Raw genomic sequence first — 17,979 nt, 5'->3', positions numbered from 1 at the left:
TCGCATTCTTTGGACCATTCGAACTTTTGCTTGCTCTCCGTCAGCTTATGCAAAGGTCGTGCAATGTTGGAAAAACCCTTTACAAACTTCCTGTAGTAGGTGCAGAGCCCCAGGAAACTTCGCAGCTGATGGATGTTTTCGGGACGACTCCAACTCCTGACCGCAGATACCTTCTCTGGATCGGTTTGTACACCCTCAGAAAAGATGATGTGACCAAGGTAGTTCACTTCCCGGCGGAACAAATTACATTTGGACGGGCTTAACTTCAGATTGGCTTCCTTAAGCTTTTGCAGCACCTTCCTAAGATTTGCCAGATGTTCTTCGAAGCTGCGTCCCACGATGATGATATCGTCTAAGTAGACCAGACAGGATTCGTAGGAAAGTCCTCTTAACACTGTCTCCATAAGACGTTCGAACGTAGCTGGTGCATTGCAGAGGCCGAAGGGCATCACTTTAAACTGCCATAAGCCTTGTCCAGTTGTAAACGCTGTCTTCTCTCGGTCATCAGGGTGTATTTCAACCTGCCAGTAGCCGCTCTTCAAGTCCAGGGTCGAAAACCACTTGTGTCCGGAAAGAGTGTCCAAGGTGTCGTCTATCCGTGGAAGAGGGTAACTGTCTTTCTTGGTGATTTCATTCAGCCGTCGGTAATCAACACAAAATCTGGTGGAGCCATCTTTCTTTCGGACCAAGACGATGGGAGAGGCCCAAGGACTGGATGACGGTTCGATTACATCATTCTCCTTCATCTCTTTCAGGAGGGTCTCAACCTCTTCCTTCTTGGCGAACGGTAGTCGTCTTGGATGCTGTTTAATAGGGGGGTGTTCTCCAGTGTAGATCCTATGCTGCGTTAAATTCGTACGGCCAACATCCTCCGATGTAGATGAAAACAGATGCTTGAAGTCATCCACCAATTGTTCCGCAGCAGTTCTTTGGTCTTTCGTTACTGGTGCACTCCCAATTAACTTCGATGTCAAGGACTCAGAAGACACAGTCTCGGGGGAATTGATTCTTCTAATGATGCAGTTTACTGGAATACAAGTTGCTAACACTTCACCTTTCCGGATATTCCTTGGCCTTTCACTCACGTTGGCGACTCTCACAGGAATTACATCCTTAGAAAGGTCCACAAGCGTAGATGCTACCAGCACTCCGTTTATTTAATTGCTTAGGTTAGGGTATTCAATGAGTCCAAATCGAAAACTATTGCTTTCTTCAAGGGAGCCAGGTATTAATGATTCTGACCTTGAGGGAATCGATAAATCTGTTTGGGCTATTATTTGATGAGCGGATTTTACATCACTTTCTGCAGGGAAAACGGCTATGTCTTCTCTCATCGAGTGCAGCTCATTAGTCTTGAAGTCGAGAGTGAAGTCATATTTCTTCAAAAAGTCCAATCCGAGAATGAAGGGGTCAGTGATAGCAGCAACGAATGCCGTATGATGGTAAGTGGCATTTCCAAACACTATTTCCAAGTCCACTTTACCGTCAATCTCAATTTTGTCACCTGTCACAGTCTGGAGACTTACGCGTGGTGATGTCCACAGCAGTTTCAATCCAAATTCACGAGCCACATCTGTCCTAATGATTGTCACATTGGCTCCAGTGTCAACAATCAGTCTGCAGGGGTTCCCATTTACATGTGCGTAAATGAAAAGTCCATCACTGCCACTACTAGAAGAGGAAATCTGCAGAGCTTTAGTGGTGGTGATTTCCTTCCCTCGCGTAGCTTGGCGAGCCGGACAACTCCTTCGCAGGTGTCCTTCACTACCGCATTTCCAGCACTTCTGCTCGTTTCTTTTGGGCTGTTATGCTGCTCAAATGTCTTGTCAAGTCACCGAGTTGTCTCTCAAGTTCAGCGAGGTGGGACGACCTGGAATCAGACTCATCAGCTTCCTGAGTCCGGATTAGATGGCGATCCTTGCGGGTTGCTTGCTGGGCGGCCTCCAACTTCATCGCATACACAACAGCAGAACTCAGGTCTTTGACATCCGCCATCCGTAGAGCTTTCTGGATTTCCGGATCTCGAACCCCGTCGATGTAGTAGTTGAGTGCCAGGTTGTCTCGAACATCCGCAGGACAGTCACAAAAAGCAAGATGAGACAATCTCTCGACGTCCGCCGCTAGCTCTTGCAGGGTTTCCCCGGTTTTCTGGAAACGGGATTTCAACTGGAGTCGGCTGAAATCTTTCTGGCACTTCTCACCGAAGCGAAGCTCCAACGCAGATGTGAGGGCGGCGAAATCCAGGCGCTGGCTGTCCGGAAGGGTCTGGAGAATGTCCGCTGCGTCACCTCTCAGGGATGCTGCAAGATGACAGGCCTTGGTAGCAGAGTCCCATCCGTTCGCTTCCGCCACTATCATGAATTGAGTTTTGTAAACCTGCCACGAAGTTTTCCCATCAAATGTGGCAAGTTTAATGGACGGTCGAGCAACCGATGTGGGAGCGCCAAACTGTACAGAGCTGCTTTCCGCGGTCGCCAATCTCCTTTCCACGTCCTTAAAGATCTCTTCTTTAAGTAGATGAAATCTTCTATCTTCATCTTCAAATTTATTTTCTACAGCATTGAATCGGCTTTCAACGGTATCAAATTTTTCTTCAATTGCATCAACTCGATGCTCTATGTCATTAAATTTATTTTCCATCACAGTCTTTACCGAAATAAGGTCATTTTTAATTTCTTCTTGGTTAGACGTTGAGTCCTTTTTCAGCACCGTTAAGTCCTTTTTCAGCACCGTTAAATCGCTTTTTAACTGGTCTTGATTTGCCAACATACTTGCAGTCAGATCACTTTTTAATTGTTCTTGACTAGCCGCCATATCATTTTTTAATTGTTCTTGATTTGCAGTAAAACTTGCAGTCAAATCACTTTTTAATTGGTCTTGATTAGCCGCCAATTCATTTTTTAATTGTTCTTGATTAGCTGCCATATCATTTTTTAATTGTTCTTGATTAGCTGTAAAACTTGCAGTCAAGTCACTTTTTAATTGTTCTTGATTAGCCGCCATATCACTCTTCACAGAGTTGATTGCATCAAGCAGTTGTTTTAATTGTTCATCCATTGCGCGAGTAATCACCATAAAAATAAAGTCCAAATTTAAAAAGTCTTTATGAAAAAATGTCCAAAGTCACACTTACTGCAAGAAAGTCCTGAAGTAGCCCCACGTTGGGCGCCAATTGTAACGGATTCGGTGCGACTTCCACTTTCTTGAAATGAAAACACAGTTCTTGATAAAAACACAGGAAATTTATTTACACTATGTACAGGAAAGATCTTCAACAACTGCTAAATTATTCATCAGCAATTAAGCAATTATCACACAACACCGTAAACTCAACGTTTACACACGTATTTACTTCCAAATACGAAAACAACACAGCGAACTGCCTCGCAATAAACAGAGCGAAAATGCACTCAGTTCGAAATCTCCATCGAAACTAACTGTTTATCCATCGCTAACGGCTTTTATACACCGAAAAGAATTTTCCACAACATTCTTACCTCTTCGCGAAATGCGTAGACCGTTATCAACGAAAAGAAAGAAAATAGGGGTCGTATACTTTAGCCGAATGAAAAAGGGGTTGTATATTCATTACGGGAAACTATTTACAGGTTACGTTCCTACAATAATTACTATTTACAGAATTTGTAACAGTATAGAAGCAATGTAGTTTTACTTACGTAAATAATACTGCCATGTGCAGGTAAACGACAGTATCTGCAGACATTAGTTTTCCAGATATTTCAAGAAATGTGTGGTGGATTCAATACTAACAATAGGAAAATGTTGAAATTAGACGTTTTTTTCGCGCCCCTTTTTCAGCGGAACCCAAATAAGCCAGTATGTACAATAAAGATAACGTATTATAGATGACAAAAATGCAAAAAAAAAAAAAAAATGTGCAGTTACTGCCCTTTACTTACACACGGCAGAATAGACATATTTATGTTAAATAAATTGAAATCTTTCAACAACCAGTCATATTGAGTTATTCTCTAATCAAGAACTTAGGTTTTAGTGAATGAATACAGCATTTTAACAATTAAAAAATGGTAAAAATATTTACTTATGTACACAACTCAATTTCAAATGATTTCATTAGTTATCAAAAAAAATTCTTAGATTACTTTAGTAACAAACAATATTTAAATTCAAAAACAATTATTAATTTCAAAATGTATATGTATATGGTTTTAAAATTTAAGAGTTTTAAAGTCTGAAAAGAAAAAAAAACATCGTGTTCACTGAAGTGACAGCGAATAACCATGCAAACCGTGGCAAAAAAAGAGAAAAAAATGATTTTAAGTCAAAATTTAATTTTAACAACTAAATTAAAAACTCCAAATGATAACTTTTAAGATTTTTGCAGCATTAATTTAAAAAACAAAGATCTTTTCCTTGAAATTGTGATAACAGTATGCTAATTACTTCAAGAGTAAAGGCAAGACAGCGAAGTCATTAATGACGGCTTCCTCTTTACATGTAGGGTTGTTTATTTTTTCGTAACTTGGAATGCTTGGAAAGAAGATTCAAGCAAGGTAAAATAAACAACTTTACATACGCAATCTTAGGAAGCTCATCCTAAGATTGAATACTTTGACCTTGAGGAAAAAAGATGCACTAATATGCAGCACTGTATAATCGCATCTCATTAATTTTACTTTTTTAGAACAAATAATTGGCGGAAAATTCGTAGGGAATTGAAGTATTTCATTTAGCAAGGATTTTTTTTCTTCATTTGATCAATTTTCCCTGAATTTTTGCTATTTTTTCAAAGTTCACTGATATTTCCCTGATTTTTCCCTGAGTGATAAAGTTCCCTGACTTTTCCCTGATCTCCCTGATCTGTCGCCACCCTGGTAGGGTAGAAAAAACAAGCATTTTTCACTTTCAGCGCGATTTTTACACCGGAAAAACTAATTCAAGGATTCAAACAAAAGTTATCACACAGATGTCTTCCTGATAGGAACTAATGTGTATTAGATTTTGTAGTTAGATGCTCAAACGATGACCAATTTCATTATTATTTTTTTTTTTAATAATAAATAAGAGTTTAAAAAAAAACTGGTAAATGGCAAAACATTTTTCATAATACAATACTGACTTCAAAATTAGAAAAAAAGTACCTTCTGCACATTGTTTTCGTAGCTCAGGATCTAAACCACCTTGAACAATAGGAAATAAATTTTGACTCTTTGGCTTCTTATGATATTTTATGCATCTATCAAGCCATCTATAAGTCCTAAAGTTTAAGAAAATATCAACTCCATTATGAAAGTTAATGCTTTAACATTAAAACTGATTATAAAATAAAAACAAAATGCTTTACTGAAACTATATCAGCTAAGATTTATGAATAACTGGAAAAGCTGTACATATCTATATATCTATTTGGAATAAAAATGTTTCACTATAATAATCACTGATGTTGAAAGATCCCTCACTAAATAAAAAATAAAATTTCATAACAAAGTAGAGCTGCAATCAAAAATATTATTTTATGACTTTCAAAATATTATATATCACTGATAATGATAATATGCACGATTGCCCACAACACAAAGAAGTGAGAAAGCAAAAAGGAAAGTATTTAATATGATGCTTGTTATATCCCCCCCCCCCCCCCCCCGCAGGATTCGTTGCTGTTCCAGATTGGTAACAAAAAATGTGATTAAAAATTTCAAATATTTTTAAAAGATTTTTCAGCTGTAAGGAAAAATGAACACATCAACCCTAAGCGAAGGAAAAGCAGATTAGCTAGTCTGGTTGCCATAACCAGGGCCATCTGAAGAGCTGACAGCGTCCAGAGAGAAAGTTTCCTGGTGCCCTCCCCCCCTCTCATACACATAGAAAAATCAAGTTAGTTATATTATCAGTGCATAATACATACTTGAATTTTTTACACATCAATGAACACAACAATCAGAGGGCTATGCATAATACAAATTAAAACACAAGCAATGAATCTGTTTCTAATATTTGTAAAGCATTAAATGGCCCCAAAAACTTTTCGAAAAATGGAAATGTTAAAAATCCAAATATTTATCTAGTTAAATGTTCTCCCACTGGATAAAAACAATTAAAGCTGAATTGGTTATTCATACTGATCAAACTAAGAACACGAATAAATAATTTGCTGATTATAAATAGAAAATATATTTATCGAAGTAAATTACATCAAAATTAAATTTTGGTCTGGACTCATCCAATGATTCTTTTCAAGAGTTTTTTGGTTTTACTTGTACCAACTCAATACCAGCTTTCATATATGTTATAAACAAAGATGATATTCTTTTCCATCAAGTATTTGTAAGTTTTAGGGAGAAGCCCACAAATACTCAACAACATCCAAAATCGCTTAGAATTGCATTTTTGGAGCTCTAATTTTGAAAAATCACTGGCCCTAATATTACAAAATGTAGCCTTACAAATTGCGTTTTAAGACTTGAGTTTAAGAAAATATTCATGCAAGGGTCCCCAAGCCGCCTTTCTTTAATATCACAAGCAATGGGTTTTTTAAACGACACTTACAAAAAATATAAGTGGAATAGCCCATGAATGTGAAACATTGCTTAAATTTTTTTAACCATAATTTTGAACAATTTTCCTGGGAAATGCTCCAGATCCTCCTATCCATAAAATTTTCAAAGTTTGTCCAAAGTTGCGTTTTTGAAACTTCAATTTCAAAAACTTGCAGGGGGAGAAGGAATTGATTTCAATCTTTTTTAAAAAATAATCGATCGGGAAATCTCTGACTCTGAGCTCCCTCCCTTAAGCTTATGTCAATAAACATGACCTATAATCTCGTTTTTAAGGCTAAAATTGTGTTTTGAAAACTAGAAGTTTCAAAATTTTGCCCAGTCACCTTTTGACCTTTTTTCCTATCCGATCAAAAAAAAATTTTTTTTCTTCTGTTTTTTGTTTTTTTAATGTGCCCTTTTAAAACTTTTTTCTGGGTATGTCATTGCACGCATGGGCAGAATTCAAGCAAATTTGGTGAGAACTACACAAAAGAGAAGGGACTTTTGTTTGATTCTAAACAGTTATATTCTCTGCATCTGCTTCAATGATACAAAGGAAATTAATGTCTTGGAGACTTATTAGAGAGATGAATATTTTCGTGCCCTAGGAAAAAATAGAGAAGCATTGCAATGATTCTCTATTTTGTGTGTCAATGACTGTGTATCTATGATACACAAAACTAGGGGGCGCCGCAAGGCGCCCCTAATTTTACACAATCGGGGCATTTTATACAATGAGAAGCATCGCAAGCCTCATTTCGTATGAATGTCGTCATGTTCTGTTGAAATGGGGGGCGCCTTGCAGCAACCCCTCATTTCATGGCGCCCGGGGTGATTGCCTCGCTCCCCCCTCCTTTGGACAGCCCTGGCCATAATAAGGGTGAAGCTAGGCGCCACTCAGAAGTTTCTAAGCAAAAACATATTTTGTGTCATTCAAACAATGTGTAACTTAAACAAATTCAATAAATAAATTTTTAATAAGAAACAGGTGGAAACAACACATTCAGTAGGCCTGTTACAAAGATTTTTTTATGCTATATCCTTTTGGACACATGTTTTTAAATAAAACATAATACTGAAAATTAGCAAAATCTTCTCATAATGCTAGGTGAGCAAACAGAAAATGTGATGAAAACATTTCTATCTCAGGCAGCAACAACTGAAGGAAAAGGTGGTGAAATAATGAAAGCCAGGTCTAATAACTAAGGTTCAGATTACATTTGTCCCTAAGAAAAACAAAAAACAAAACCTCAAAAAACAAAATTTCTTTCATTTAGTTACTGTAGAATGATAAAAACAGACTAAACAGATAAAGTCATGAACATGTTTATTGTAATGCAAGTGCTTTTGTTCCTTTATTCTAAGAGAAAGCCCAAGCTGTAAAAGTGGAATAGGTTTTGCTTAAACTATCCGCCCCACACATTCTCCAGACGCCAACATATAGTAAGTACCTTTACAATATGATGTAAGATAAACAACATGATTGCTCTGGGTGTGCTCTTTGGTACAAAACCTGTAATAATATTTTAGTCAGATATATTTTTAACATCCTTACAAGAATATTTACCGGATTAAAAATTGAGAACACACCTTAAAAAATTAGTCAATCAAATTTCAGAAATGGGGGGTTATGGTGCAGACTTGGGCATTGAAATGTTTTGGTGGTGTTTTGTTTATACTTGTTCTCTTTTGGGGCATCTTATTCTTAGGAAGTGCTCCACAACATTTGAGGAAGCGTGCCATTGCAGCTGGGATCGGGAAATGAAATTCACTTCTCTAAACCATGTCAAGGAGTATTTCCATGCCTTGAAAAGACCCTGGGGGGCTACCAATGAGGCAGTGAGAAGTCCAGATCCTAGGCAGGTGTTCACTGAAAATTTTTCTAAACCGGGCTGTATAAAGCAGTACCAACCAGGACAACTAGTATTATCCTTTGCCCCCAAAACAGAGGAGAGGTTCAACAACTATTTGTACTGGTTATCTCTAAATTTTCAATTTCAGCACTTAAATCCATTTGCTTCTCCATTTGCCACTGCCTGAAATGATAATGAGGGGTGATATCTTCTGAATGGGGTGGCCTTGTGAGTGTCTGGATTTGTCTCCGTTTCCACTTTGTGGGTAAGCGTTTGATGTGGAACCAACGGCACGCCTGAGACTCGTGAAAGACAGCATGTTTTGTGTGGCTGAGTTTGGGGCGACACCTGATGAATAGGAACAGACGGGATGGCACGGAGCCGACAGTTTAGAAAATTAGCATGTCGAGTTCCTGCTGACAGCCACTGACCACCTGCTCCTTAACCTTCGCCAACAGTGCAGACATGGAGGAGGGCCCCCATGCAAATGAGGCGCTAGTTGGTCCTCAAATCCGGGCTTGATTTTTCGATGCATCTCACCATTTTCACAACATGTGATGCCGTTCTGGCCAATCGGAAATTTCAAGGGGGCTTAGCTTACCTTCCCTTCTGCTTCGCAGCATCTTCGGTTTCTGATGAAATCGTGAGACGGCATTTTAATGCACACCACAGGCAACTGCCTTTGCTTAACTTTCAAATATAAACTCTTAAATGTACTTTTTAATTTTTTATCCATCTTTTTATTTGTAAATAAAATTTTTTTGGTTCAAAAAAGGTTCAAGATAATGTTTTCACTTGCTGTGTTATGTTTGATAGAATCGCTCGGCACGTTTTAGACATTACTGTTGTTGATCCAAGACGTCACAAAGGGAACTGAGGGGGTAACAAGAAATGTGTCATCACATGACACATTTTTTAATGAGAATATGCTTATGGAAAGCAATGCGACATGCGACAAGGAAAGGGGATAAGGTGAAGTATGACACTTTGTGACAAAGTGGAGTTCAAAAAGAAGGGTCAAAATGTTGAAAAAAAAGTTTTGACATCATTTATGCGCAGCTACCTAGTTACATGTCTGGTCACTAGAACAGTCAGAAATACTTTCTAGAGGGGGGTTTTTTTGATGAAAAATACCTTCAGGTGGGGCTTTTTGATAAAAAAATTCTTCTGGGGGGTTTTTTGATGAAAAATATCTTCTGAAAGGGATTTTTTGATCAAAAATACCTTCTGACGTGGTTTTTTTTTATCAAAACAGCCCTTTCATATGCATGAACTACTGTATTAGAATTTGCATTTATGTTAAAACCAATGGTTCTGAGGTGTGGTGCTCATCCCCAAAACCCCTCCTTTGCTACGCCACTATCTCTGGTTCTAGTCAGTGACAGAAATCCTAAAAAAAGTTAGTGGTCCTTTGTACCAGAAAACATGAGAACATACTGGTCTGCAGACAATACGACTAGTCTACTTATATTTCAACAAAAAGTCCTCTGTTTTAGATCTCTTCTTTTTTAGTAAATTTACTAAAACCAGAAGGCACAAAATTACTACAAATATACACGAAAAAGAAAACAGAAACTAATTGCAGACAGATAAGAACAGAAACTGTTGTAAATAATATAAAACTGCTTGAATGATAGTGAACAGCTGCAAGCGCTACAATTCCCCAAGTTTTATAATCAGAACTATGGAAGTGATCTAAAAGGTCAATATTTTCCAAACCAGTTCATACTTAAGAAAATCAGAATCAGAAAAAAATTGCTTCACTCAAGATTTAGTGAGCATAAAAAGGGAACACTTTTGCGGCAACAAGATAAAATATATACATTAGGCGCCGCTTAATGTGATCACTTTGGGACAAACACTGTTTGATAACAATAACAGATTGAGAACAATAACCGAAAAGAATCCAGGACACACAAAATGATTTTTTCAATCAAGAAGCATTTCTTTTTAAAAGTGCAAATGAAAATTACAATAACTCAACTAAATGCAGATATAAATAATGAATTACTAAATTAGTAGAATCTAATAGCTCTTTTTATTCCATCGACTTAACCGTCTGTCCAATGCTACAAAGTCTTTTTTTCCCCTTTTAAGAGTAAAATCTGATTTCTGACGCATTAACCAACTCTTTACTCGCGCATCCTTTTCCCTGACATTTGTAAATCATAATTTCAAAGTAGATTTAACTTCACCATTTTCTCCAGCACGGTTTCACTTGTTGTTTAAATTTTCATTTTGTTTTCAATCTCATCACCGATTTTTTAGTAACTTACTAAGTAATGGCTGAGAAATGTTTACTTATTCTACAGCAATTTTAATTCATCACGGTCAAATAGTCAATACGATTTAAAATGTCAATTTTTTTCTTGACAGTTGAATTATTGCACTTTTTCTCCATGGCTAACATGTTTGATCGTTTAAAATTGGAGTTTTTAGCGTAACTGAGCAGGAAAAAATAAAATCTGCTTTACCGATAAGAAGGGAACTGGTTTTTCTGGGAGCTGCTGTCAGGGTTTGCCTTTTTATTTCTTTTGATTGAGAAACAAAAAGGGGAAAAAAATCAAAAATTTATGAAAAAAAGATAACAATAAACAAAGGCACTGATTACAATATCCAACTTTTTTAACACAGGTTAATACACAAATGTTCCAGGACTTAGTGATTCTGATAATATTAAGCGAATGATAACATTAACTGTGATCACATTAAGCGGAGCCTACTGTATACTACTTTCATAATTCATAAAACTAATTTCTTCAATGCACAATTATTATAGAGCAATGATATTTTCTTCATCTAGAACTTTTTACACTGATATGAATTAAAGTTATATAAACCTGTGCATTGCTTCTTCAACTCTAGGCCCTGATATTGTGCTGCTGACTACGTCATCTAATTGCATAATGATATCAGCACCTATGCTATTTTGGATGTCAATGGACTTCTCAGGAGTCAAAAGTATCTCCTTTTCATCATATGGAGAAACAAATTTTACACCCTCTTCGGTCACTTCAGATAATTTCACTAAAGATACCATTTGAAAGCCACCACTGTCCTGTAAATGGTTACAAAAAATTAATCTTTCAATGAAAATATGAAAATTACAATGAGGAGAAAAACATAGAAAACTACTGAACTAATATATAAAAAATTATGACGGTTGCATAAGAAATAAAATTATAACAAATGTTGAAGCACCATCTACATTTACATGAAAGCGTGCCTCTCTCGACTAAACTTCAAACGTTTAAGTTATATACTTATAGTCTACTTTTTGTAGTTTTCATTATTTTTTTAATGTTAATTGACTTGCTTGGTAGCTTACAAACTAATTAAGGAAACAGCTCATGCAAGGACGAAAAAACGCAGATAAATTTGCAACAAATTATCTCACTTCATTTAACAATAATTTATATTGAATCATTAAGTTACAATATGTAGTTTTGCTTTGATTATGATCCTATAACACAATTAAAAAAAAGCTAATTTGTCTAAATTTTTCCCACATTACACTTCTACAATGATTATTATTATTTAACTGTTATCTTCTTCGGCCTCAACTATTTTCAGGCCGAAGAATTTTTTTCTTTCTCCCTATTCTAACAAGTTTATGATTTTAGAAACAAGAATACAAAAATGTTTATTACAAAATAAAAAAAAGAAACACAAAAATAAGTATCATAAATATTTTGACAGAAACAATGAAATAAAAATAAGATTATAACCAAAAAAAAGAGACAAAGCCATTTTAAAATTCTGTGTCTCCAAAATTTTTATGACAACTACTCATCATCAATACAAATTTGACTTCTTACTGTTTTGCAATATTATGAATATATTACAACATATATCTACTTACAGTAAGTAATCCATTTTTCCAATTCATAAACTTATGAAGACCACCTGCCTTGTCTATCACTTCCTGACCCTTAAAGAATCAAACATTTTATGAGTGCACATCTTACAATTTTTCACAGAAAATAAAAACAACAAAATAAAAACAATAGCCTGAAACTAATATTAGGCTTTTTTGAACCTATTAATTCAGAAGTCCCATTAAAATTTATGGGCTTACGCTATTTCTAAGATCAGATTCAGTTATTCATGCTGTACTCTCAGCAGTGATTGAATCAGCTCTCTTGAATCAAATCATGTTTTTTTGTTCTTTATAAGTAAAGTCATTTCCAAGTCATCAGAGTCGCATCGCAGATTTTCAGTAACGAACCTTCCTGTGTTATGCGACTTACATTCCTACCATAATAATGACTAAAAACGAACTTAAATACACTTATAAAATAGTATTAATATTTATATTTATAGGGATACACCCGCTCCACTGTTTATCAGTTCTTAATATAGTGAAAAATAATGAGGGAAGTGTATCCCCAGAAATATATTCATAAATGCTATACTATAAGCATACTTAAGATCATTTTAATATTAACTACGCCTGCAAATTATGTTGGGGATGGGTACTACAGGGAAGCTCTTTACTGAAGATCTGCGATATGGCTCTGACTATGCAAAAGGTGATGCTTCCAATAATGTTTTTAATTTCATTTTACAACGTGAAAACTTTTCAGGGTATGGGGCTTCAAGGAGTGAGCACTATGCTCTGGTTTTATGCCAAAAAATAAGAGAAAAAACTGAAATAAACCCCTAGAAATAAAGATTGGTTTTGATGATTTTAAAAATACTTTAGGAGAAATACCCCAATCAGAATTTTCTCGAAATGTTCATGCTTTTGAACTTCGCATCTCTCAAGCCCTCAGAAGAGTTAATGGATAATAGAAAGCTCCCTTCCACTCCAAATAAAAACAAATTGCTATGAAACTGTTGAAAACTGGAAAAATTGGGGGATGCCATTCCCAAAAAATGGGACGAGAAAGGGAAAAATGAGGGGTCATGTTTAGATTTATGTGGTTATTTTACATAAGAATCAGCATGAATTAGTGGCCTGCGGCTTATATGACACACATTTGTTCAAAACAGTTTCGATTCCATAAAGCAGCTGATTCAATAAAGCAGCTAATTCAATAAAGGTGGATTTTGTTCTTTTTTTAACGATTTGATTCATTAACCACTGATTCAATTAACTGGCATCCACACTGTATATCAGAAGCATTTTGAAGGTAGTTTTTTGCCGCATAATATAAATACGTTCGGATAAATCTGCAACGGTCTACCACTGACGTCACAGCTACGTTGACTTCTGATGTCATCGGAATGGGTGGAGCTACGTTTTCTTCAGCCGATCTGAAATAAGCGGATTTACGTTGTTTATTCACGCTATTTTTTTTACTCATTCTTTTCCTTCTTTTTATTATACTTTTGTAATTTTAATGATACGACAATGATGTGACACCTATTATTTCCACAGGAAATAAGAGATGGGTGCTGGCAAGGAGGGGGGGGGGGGGTGCAAGGAGGATTTCTTATACTCACGTGTTTTGAAAAAAAAAAATCAAAAAACAATTTTCAAAATACATTTTTTTTGTATATTAACTTTTTTACTAGTTATTTATAAGAAATTTAAAGAAAAATCACTAGGTTTTCTTTTATATTTAGGTGTTTTTATATTATTTTTAGGGGCATTCTTCATACTTGACTTATAAAAACTAAATTGGATTGGTTAAACATATTGAAAAATTACAAAATATCTTACAGAACTGCAAAATACATCACGATTAGTATTATTTCATCGCTTATGTTTACCTGAATTGGCAAGAAAGTGCCCAAACCCCCGCCCCGTCAACTTTAAAAAATAAAGTTGCAATAATTTTAGAACAAAAACTTTTTAATACTTTTAAAATATTTTTAAGTATGTTTTTAATGATTATTAATATTAAATAAGAAAGAAAGTAAAAATAACTGCATTTTAAGCAAAGGGCAAACACAAAACTGAAGAAATATTGTGATCAGAAAAATGTAACTTTTGAACTGAATGATTAAATAGAAATATGTTTTAGAAGTCGCTTTAAGATAAATTAAATGAATAAATAATTATTCACATAACTTTCTAAAAATTGGAAAATCAATAAATAAATACAAATTAATTTCAATTTTGACTATGTCTTTCGCAATCACGAGTTTGTGTGTGTATGTGTGTGTATGTAGGCATGTGCGTGTAAGTCTATCTGCAGGCATGTAGTTGTGTGCAGGTGTGTGTGTGCACAGGCGTGTGTGTGTGCGTGCAGGCGTGTGTGTGTGCGTGCAGGCATGTGTGTGTGTGAGTGTAGGCATCTGCGTGTGTGTAGGATATGGATGCAACCTGGAGACGGTGCCCGCTGGAGTAGCAGTATGGGGAGGAGGTGGCAAAGGTGGAGTCCCTCCAAACATCCACTTGGGGTGGCAAAAATAAAATCAAAGGACGGACGAACGCCCAAAACGGTCAAGTGAGAACAATAAGCAACTCGCAATTGCTGAATTTAAAAAAAAAATGTAAAATAAAAAAGTTTATATAAATATGTTTTTGAGCAATCGCTGTTGTTTATTGTTTTTATTTGATAATAGTTGATTTCCTTTGATTTCATTTTTCTATGCTTATGATGCAAACTTCTCTGATGCACGAGCCTCCATGAGCATGTCCATTTTCTTCATTGGGGGCGCCCATGTCCTCTGGTCCTCGGGCCTCCGCGAGCATGTCCTTTCTCCTTAGGTGGTGGTACATCCATGTCCTCTGGTCCACGAGCCTCCGCTAGCATGTTCCTTCCCTTGGATGGTAGCGTCCATGCACCTCGAAATCGGATTATTTATTAACGACCTTTTCGACTAGGGCGTTGGATTCGCAACTGCAGGTTCGCGGGTTCGATGCAGCTGGTCGGAGATCCTCCGTGTACGCTAATGGTGACAGGTTCACGTCACGTTTAATCCGTCGTGATCACGAAGACCTCCAAGTTTCCATTCCAAATGATATCACCGAGGGTGCTGGATCAGGGATTGCCCGGCTCCTGGTCTGGATCAAGAAACTTAATCCATACCTCTGTTTCCTCTTATTCCTCATTAGAAATAATTTGGATTTTGTATAACAATATTGCCTCCGCCCCCCCCCCCCCCATCCTACTCTTCCATTTTCATTGTTTTTTTGTCAGCCGTTTTATTTCACGGACTCTTAAAACCTATTGTTCCTCATAAACTTGGCTATTACATTATCCCATTTAGCTATTAAATTTTATTTGTTTGCTAAAATTAAAATATAATGGTTGAGTAACCTTATAAACTTATTTTGATAATAGCCACCCCCTATTTTAAACTTTAATAATAATATTAACAAGAAATAGCCAATGTTTTTTAGTACCAATAAACAGATATTTACCGGATGTCTTTACATCCAAAAGTTTACAACTTTGAATTGAAAAAGGGGTTCCTGGAAACCCCGAAATAAGTGTATTCAACATTCTGTTTATTTGTGCTAATAAACGTTAGATATTTCCTATTATTTCTCGGCTCAAAGGAATTAAATTATTTCTTAACAAAAAAAAAAAAATCGTACTTTTTTAACCGACTTCAAAAAGGAGGCGGTTATCAGTTCATACCGTATGTATGTTTTTTTTTTTTGTTTGTCCACTCATAGCGTCTCACCTAGTGAACCGATTTTGATGATTCTTTTTTTAATGGATAGAGGATGGCTCAACTTAGGTCCCATTACTTTGTTTGACCATATTTGTTCTTTAGATAAAAAGTTATGGGCAAAAAACAGTAAATTTCCCTATTAAATGATTAAAATGATATTGTAGCGAAGTTCGCTCTTTTCATCCGTGGATAACGGTGGCTCAGTGGTAGAATTCTCGTCTCCCACACGAGCAACCCGGGTTCAATTCCCGACTAGGACAAAGTGAATTTTACTAAAATTTCGTTTCTACTGTTTCCCGTATTTTCTCGAATGTTCTTTTAATTTCTGTATCTTTTCAAGTTTGGAAAGTTCCAGCACTTTTTCAAGTTGTATATAAGGAGATGTAACGTTCATTCGTGGTTCTGAATAAAGATCTCGAGTTGAGACTAACGAGTATTCGCTTCATTTGGCTTTCACATTGTCTTCGCTATCTTCATCTACGCGACAATATGAAACTCATTGTTATAAAAGTTTGGTGCCATATAACTAACATTAATAGTAATTGTAATGATAATTTTGAATAAAGGCTTTTATAAAGCAATACAGTGATATAGAGCCGCACTTCTTACTAGGTAACTTCTTACTTTTACTGAAATATCTACGTTTACACTAAAAAGAATGAAATAAAAAAATTTTGAAAAAAAAAAAAAATAGAACCGACTTCAAAATTGCTCTAAAAAGTGAAAAATAATTTTATTCTTTAAACACCTTCGATAATACTTTTAAACATAATTTTTGAAGTTGGCGCAAAAACAAAAAGTAAAATCCATTGTAACCATGCTTCGTTCATATTTTTATCAAAAAATCATCCAAACTTAGGAACGAAACATTTATATCGTTACTCAAATATGCTGTCATCAATGCGTAATGCATGTGGTAGTGAAGAAACTGGACCTGGTTAAATTTATACTTGTAGTTGAGTTATGGCTGTGAATGATTTTATCGATCGTTTTTGCGCCAACTTCAAAAATTATGTTTAAAAGTATTATCGAAGGTGTTTAAAGAATAAAATTATTTTTCACTTTTTAGAGCAATTTTGAAGTCGGTTCTATTTTTTTTTTTTCAAAATTTTTTTTTCCCATTCCTTTTTCGCATACCGTTTTATTTTACAGAAAATTAAAACCTATTTTCCCCACAAAATGTTTCCCTTAAATAGCTAAAATAAAATATATTTGGTAAATAACTTGAAAAACTAATCTTGATACCTCTTCCCCCCCCCCCTCCCATTTTTCGAATAAAATAATCATACCTTTTATCACGCCAAATTTATATCTTAAAAACAAATAATATTTTAATTAAATATGAAATAAAACCGTTATTGCTTTAAAAAATTAACTCCCTTTCTGTTTTATAACAATAACAAAAAGGAAATAAAGATAAAAAAGAGAAATAAATAAATAAAAAAATAAGATCGAAAAGCGAAAAGAAAAAATTATCAAACGCGAAAATCAACTAGCAAAAGAAACGATGTGACGTCAGAAGGTTACGTAGCTCCACCCATTCTTGTGACGCCAGAGGTAGACCGTTGCAGATTTATCCGAACGTATATAAATTAATACAATAAAAGAAGATGGGGATGCAGCCAGGGGCGGATCCAGAAAACTTTGAATGGGGGGGTCAAGTTTCAATGATCAGAGTGTTGTACCGCCTACATAAAAGAGTATACCAGCTAAGCAGAGGTGCCCATCCCCAAAAGGGTGATGGCATACTCCCCCCCCCCATATGCTACGGAGCACCCCCCACCCCCACCCCACTTCACCCCAAACGAGATCAAAACCCTTTCACCCATCGCCCCCCCTGAATTTTTCAGTACTTCCACCTGCACCAAGGATCATATTCCCCCAAATTCGATTACAGATATAAAACAGTTCATACATTTACATACACATTTTAAAGCACTCACAACACATGCACAACATGTGATTTGAGGTGGAAGAGTGCTCTAAAAAAGCGTTGTTCTTTTGAAAAAGTACAAAAAATTCGAAAAAGCAAT

At 35.8% G+C, this 17,979-nt stretch overlaps 1 protein-coding gene across 1 annotated transcript in view; it reads right to left on the bottom strand.

The window, feature by feature from the left end:
• LOC129222178 (queuine tRNA-ribosyltransferase catalytic subunit 1-like) overlaps positions 1-17,979 on the bottom strand; it is a 63,545-nt gene that overhangs the window by 29,079 nt on the left and 16,487 nt on the right. Inside the window, exons 2-4 of the mRNA XM_054856643.1 lie at positions 12,234-12,302; positions 11,212-11,429; positions 5,124-5,239 (exon numbers count right to left, since the gene is read on the bottom strand). Coding sequence (XP_054712618.1) covers positions 5,124-5,239; positions 11,212-11,429; positions 12,234-12,302 — 403 coding nt within the window. The remainder of the gene's footprint in view (positions 1-5,123; positions 5,240-11,211; positions 11,430-12,233; positions 12,303-17,979) is intronic.

Source organism: Uloborus diversus, chromosome 5 (assembly GCF_026930045.1).
Source record: "Uloborus diversus isolate 005 chromosome 5, Udiv.v.3.1, whole genome shotgun sequence".
In the NCBI taxonomy this organism is placed as follows: domain Eukaryota; kingdom Metazoa; phylum Arthropoda; class Arachnida; order Araneae; family Uloboridae; genus Uloborus; species Uloborus diversus.
Note: the sequence above shows the minus strand (reverse complement) of the source record. Positions and strands in the feature narration are given on the sequence as shown.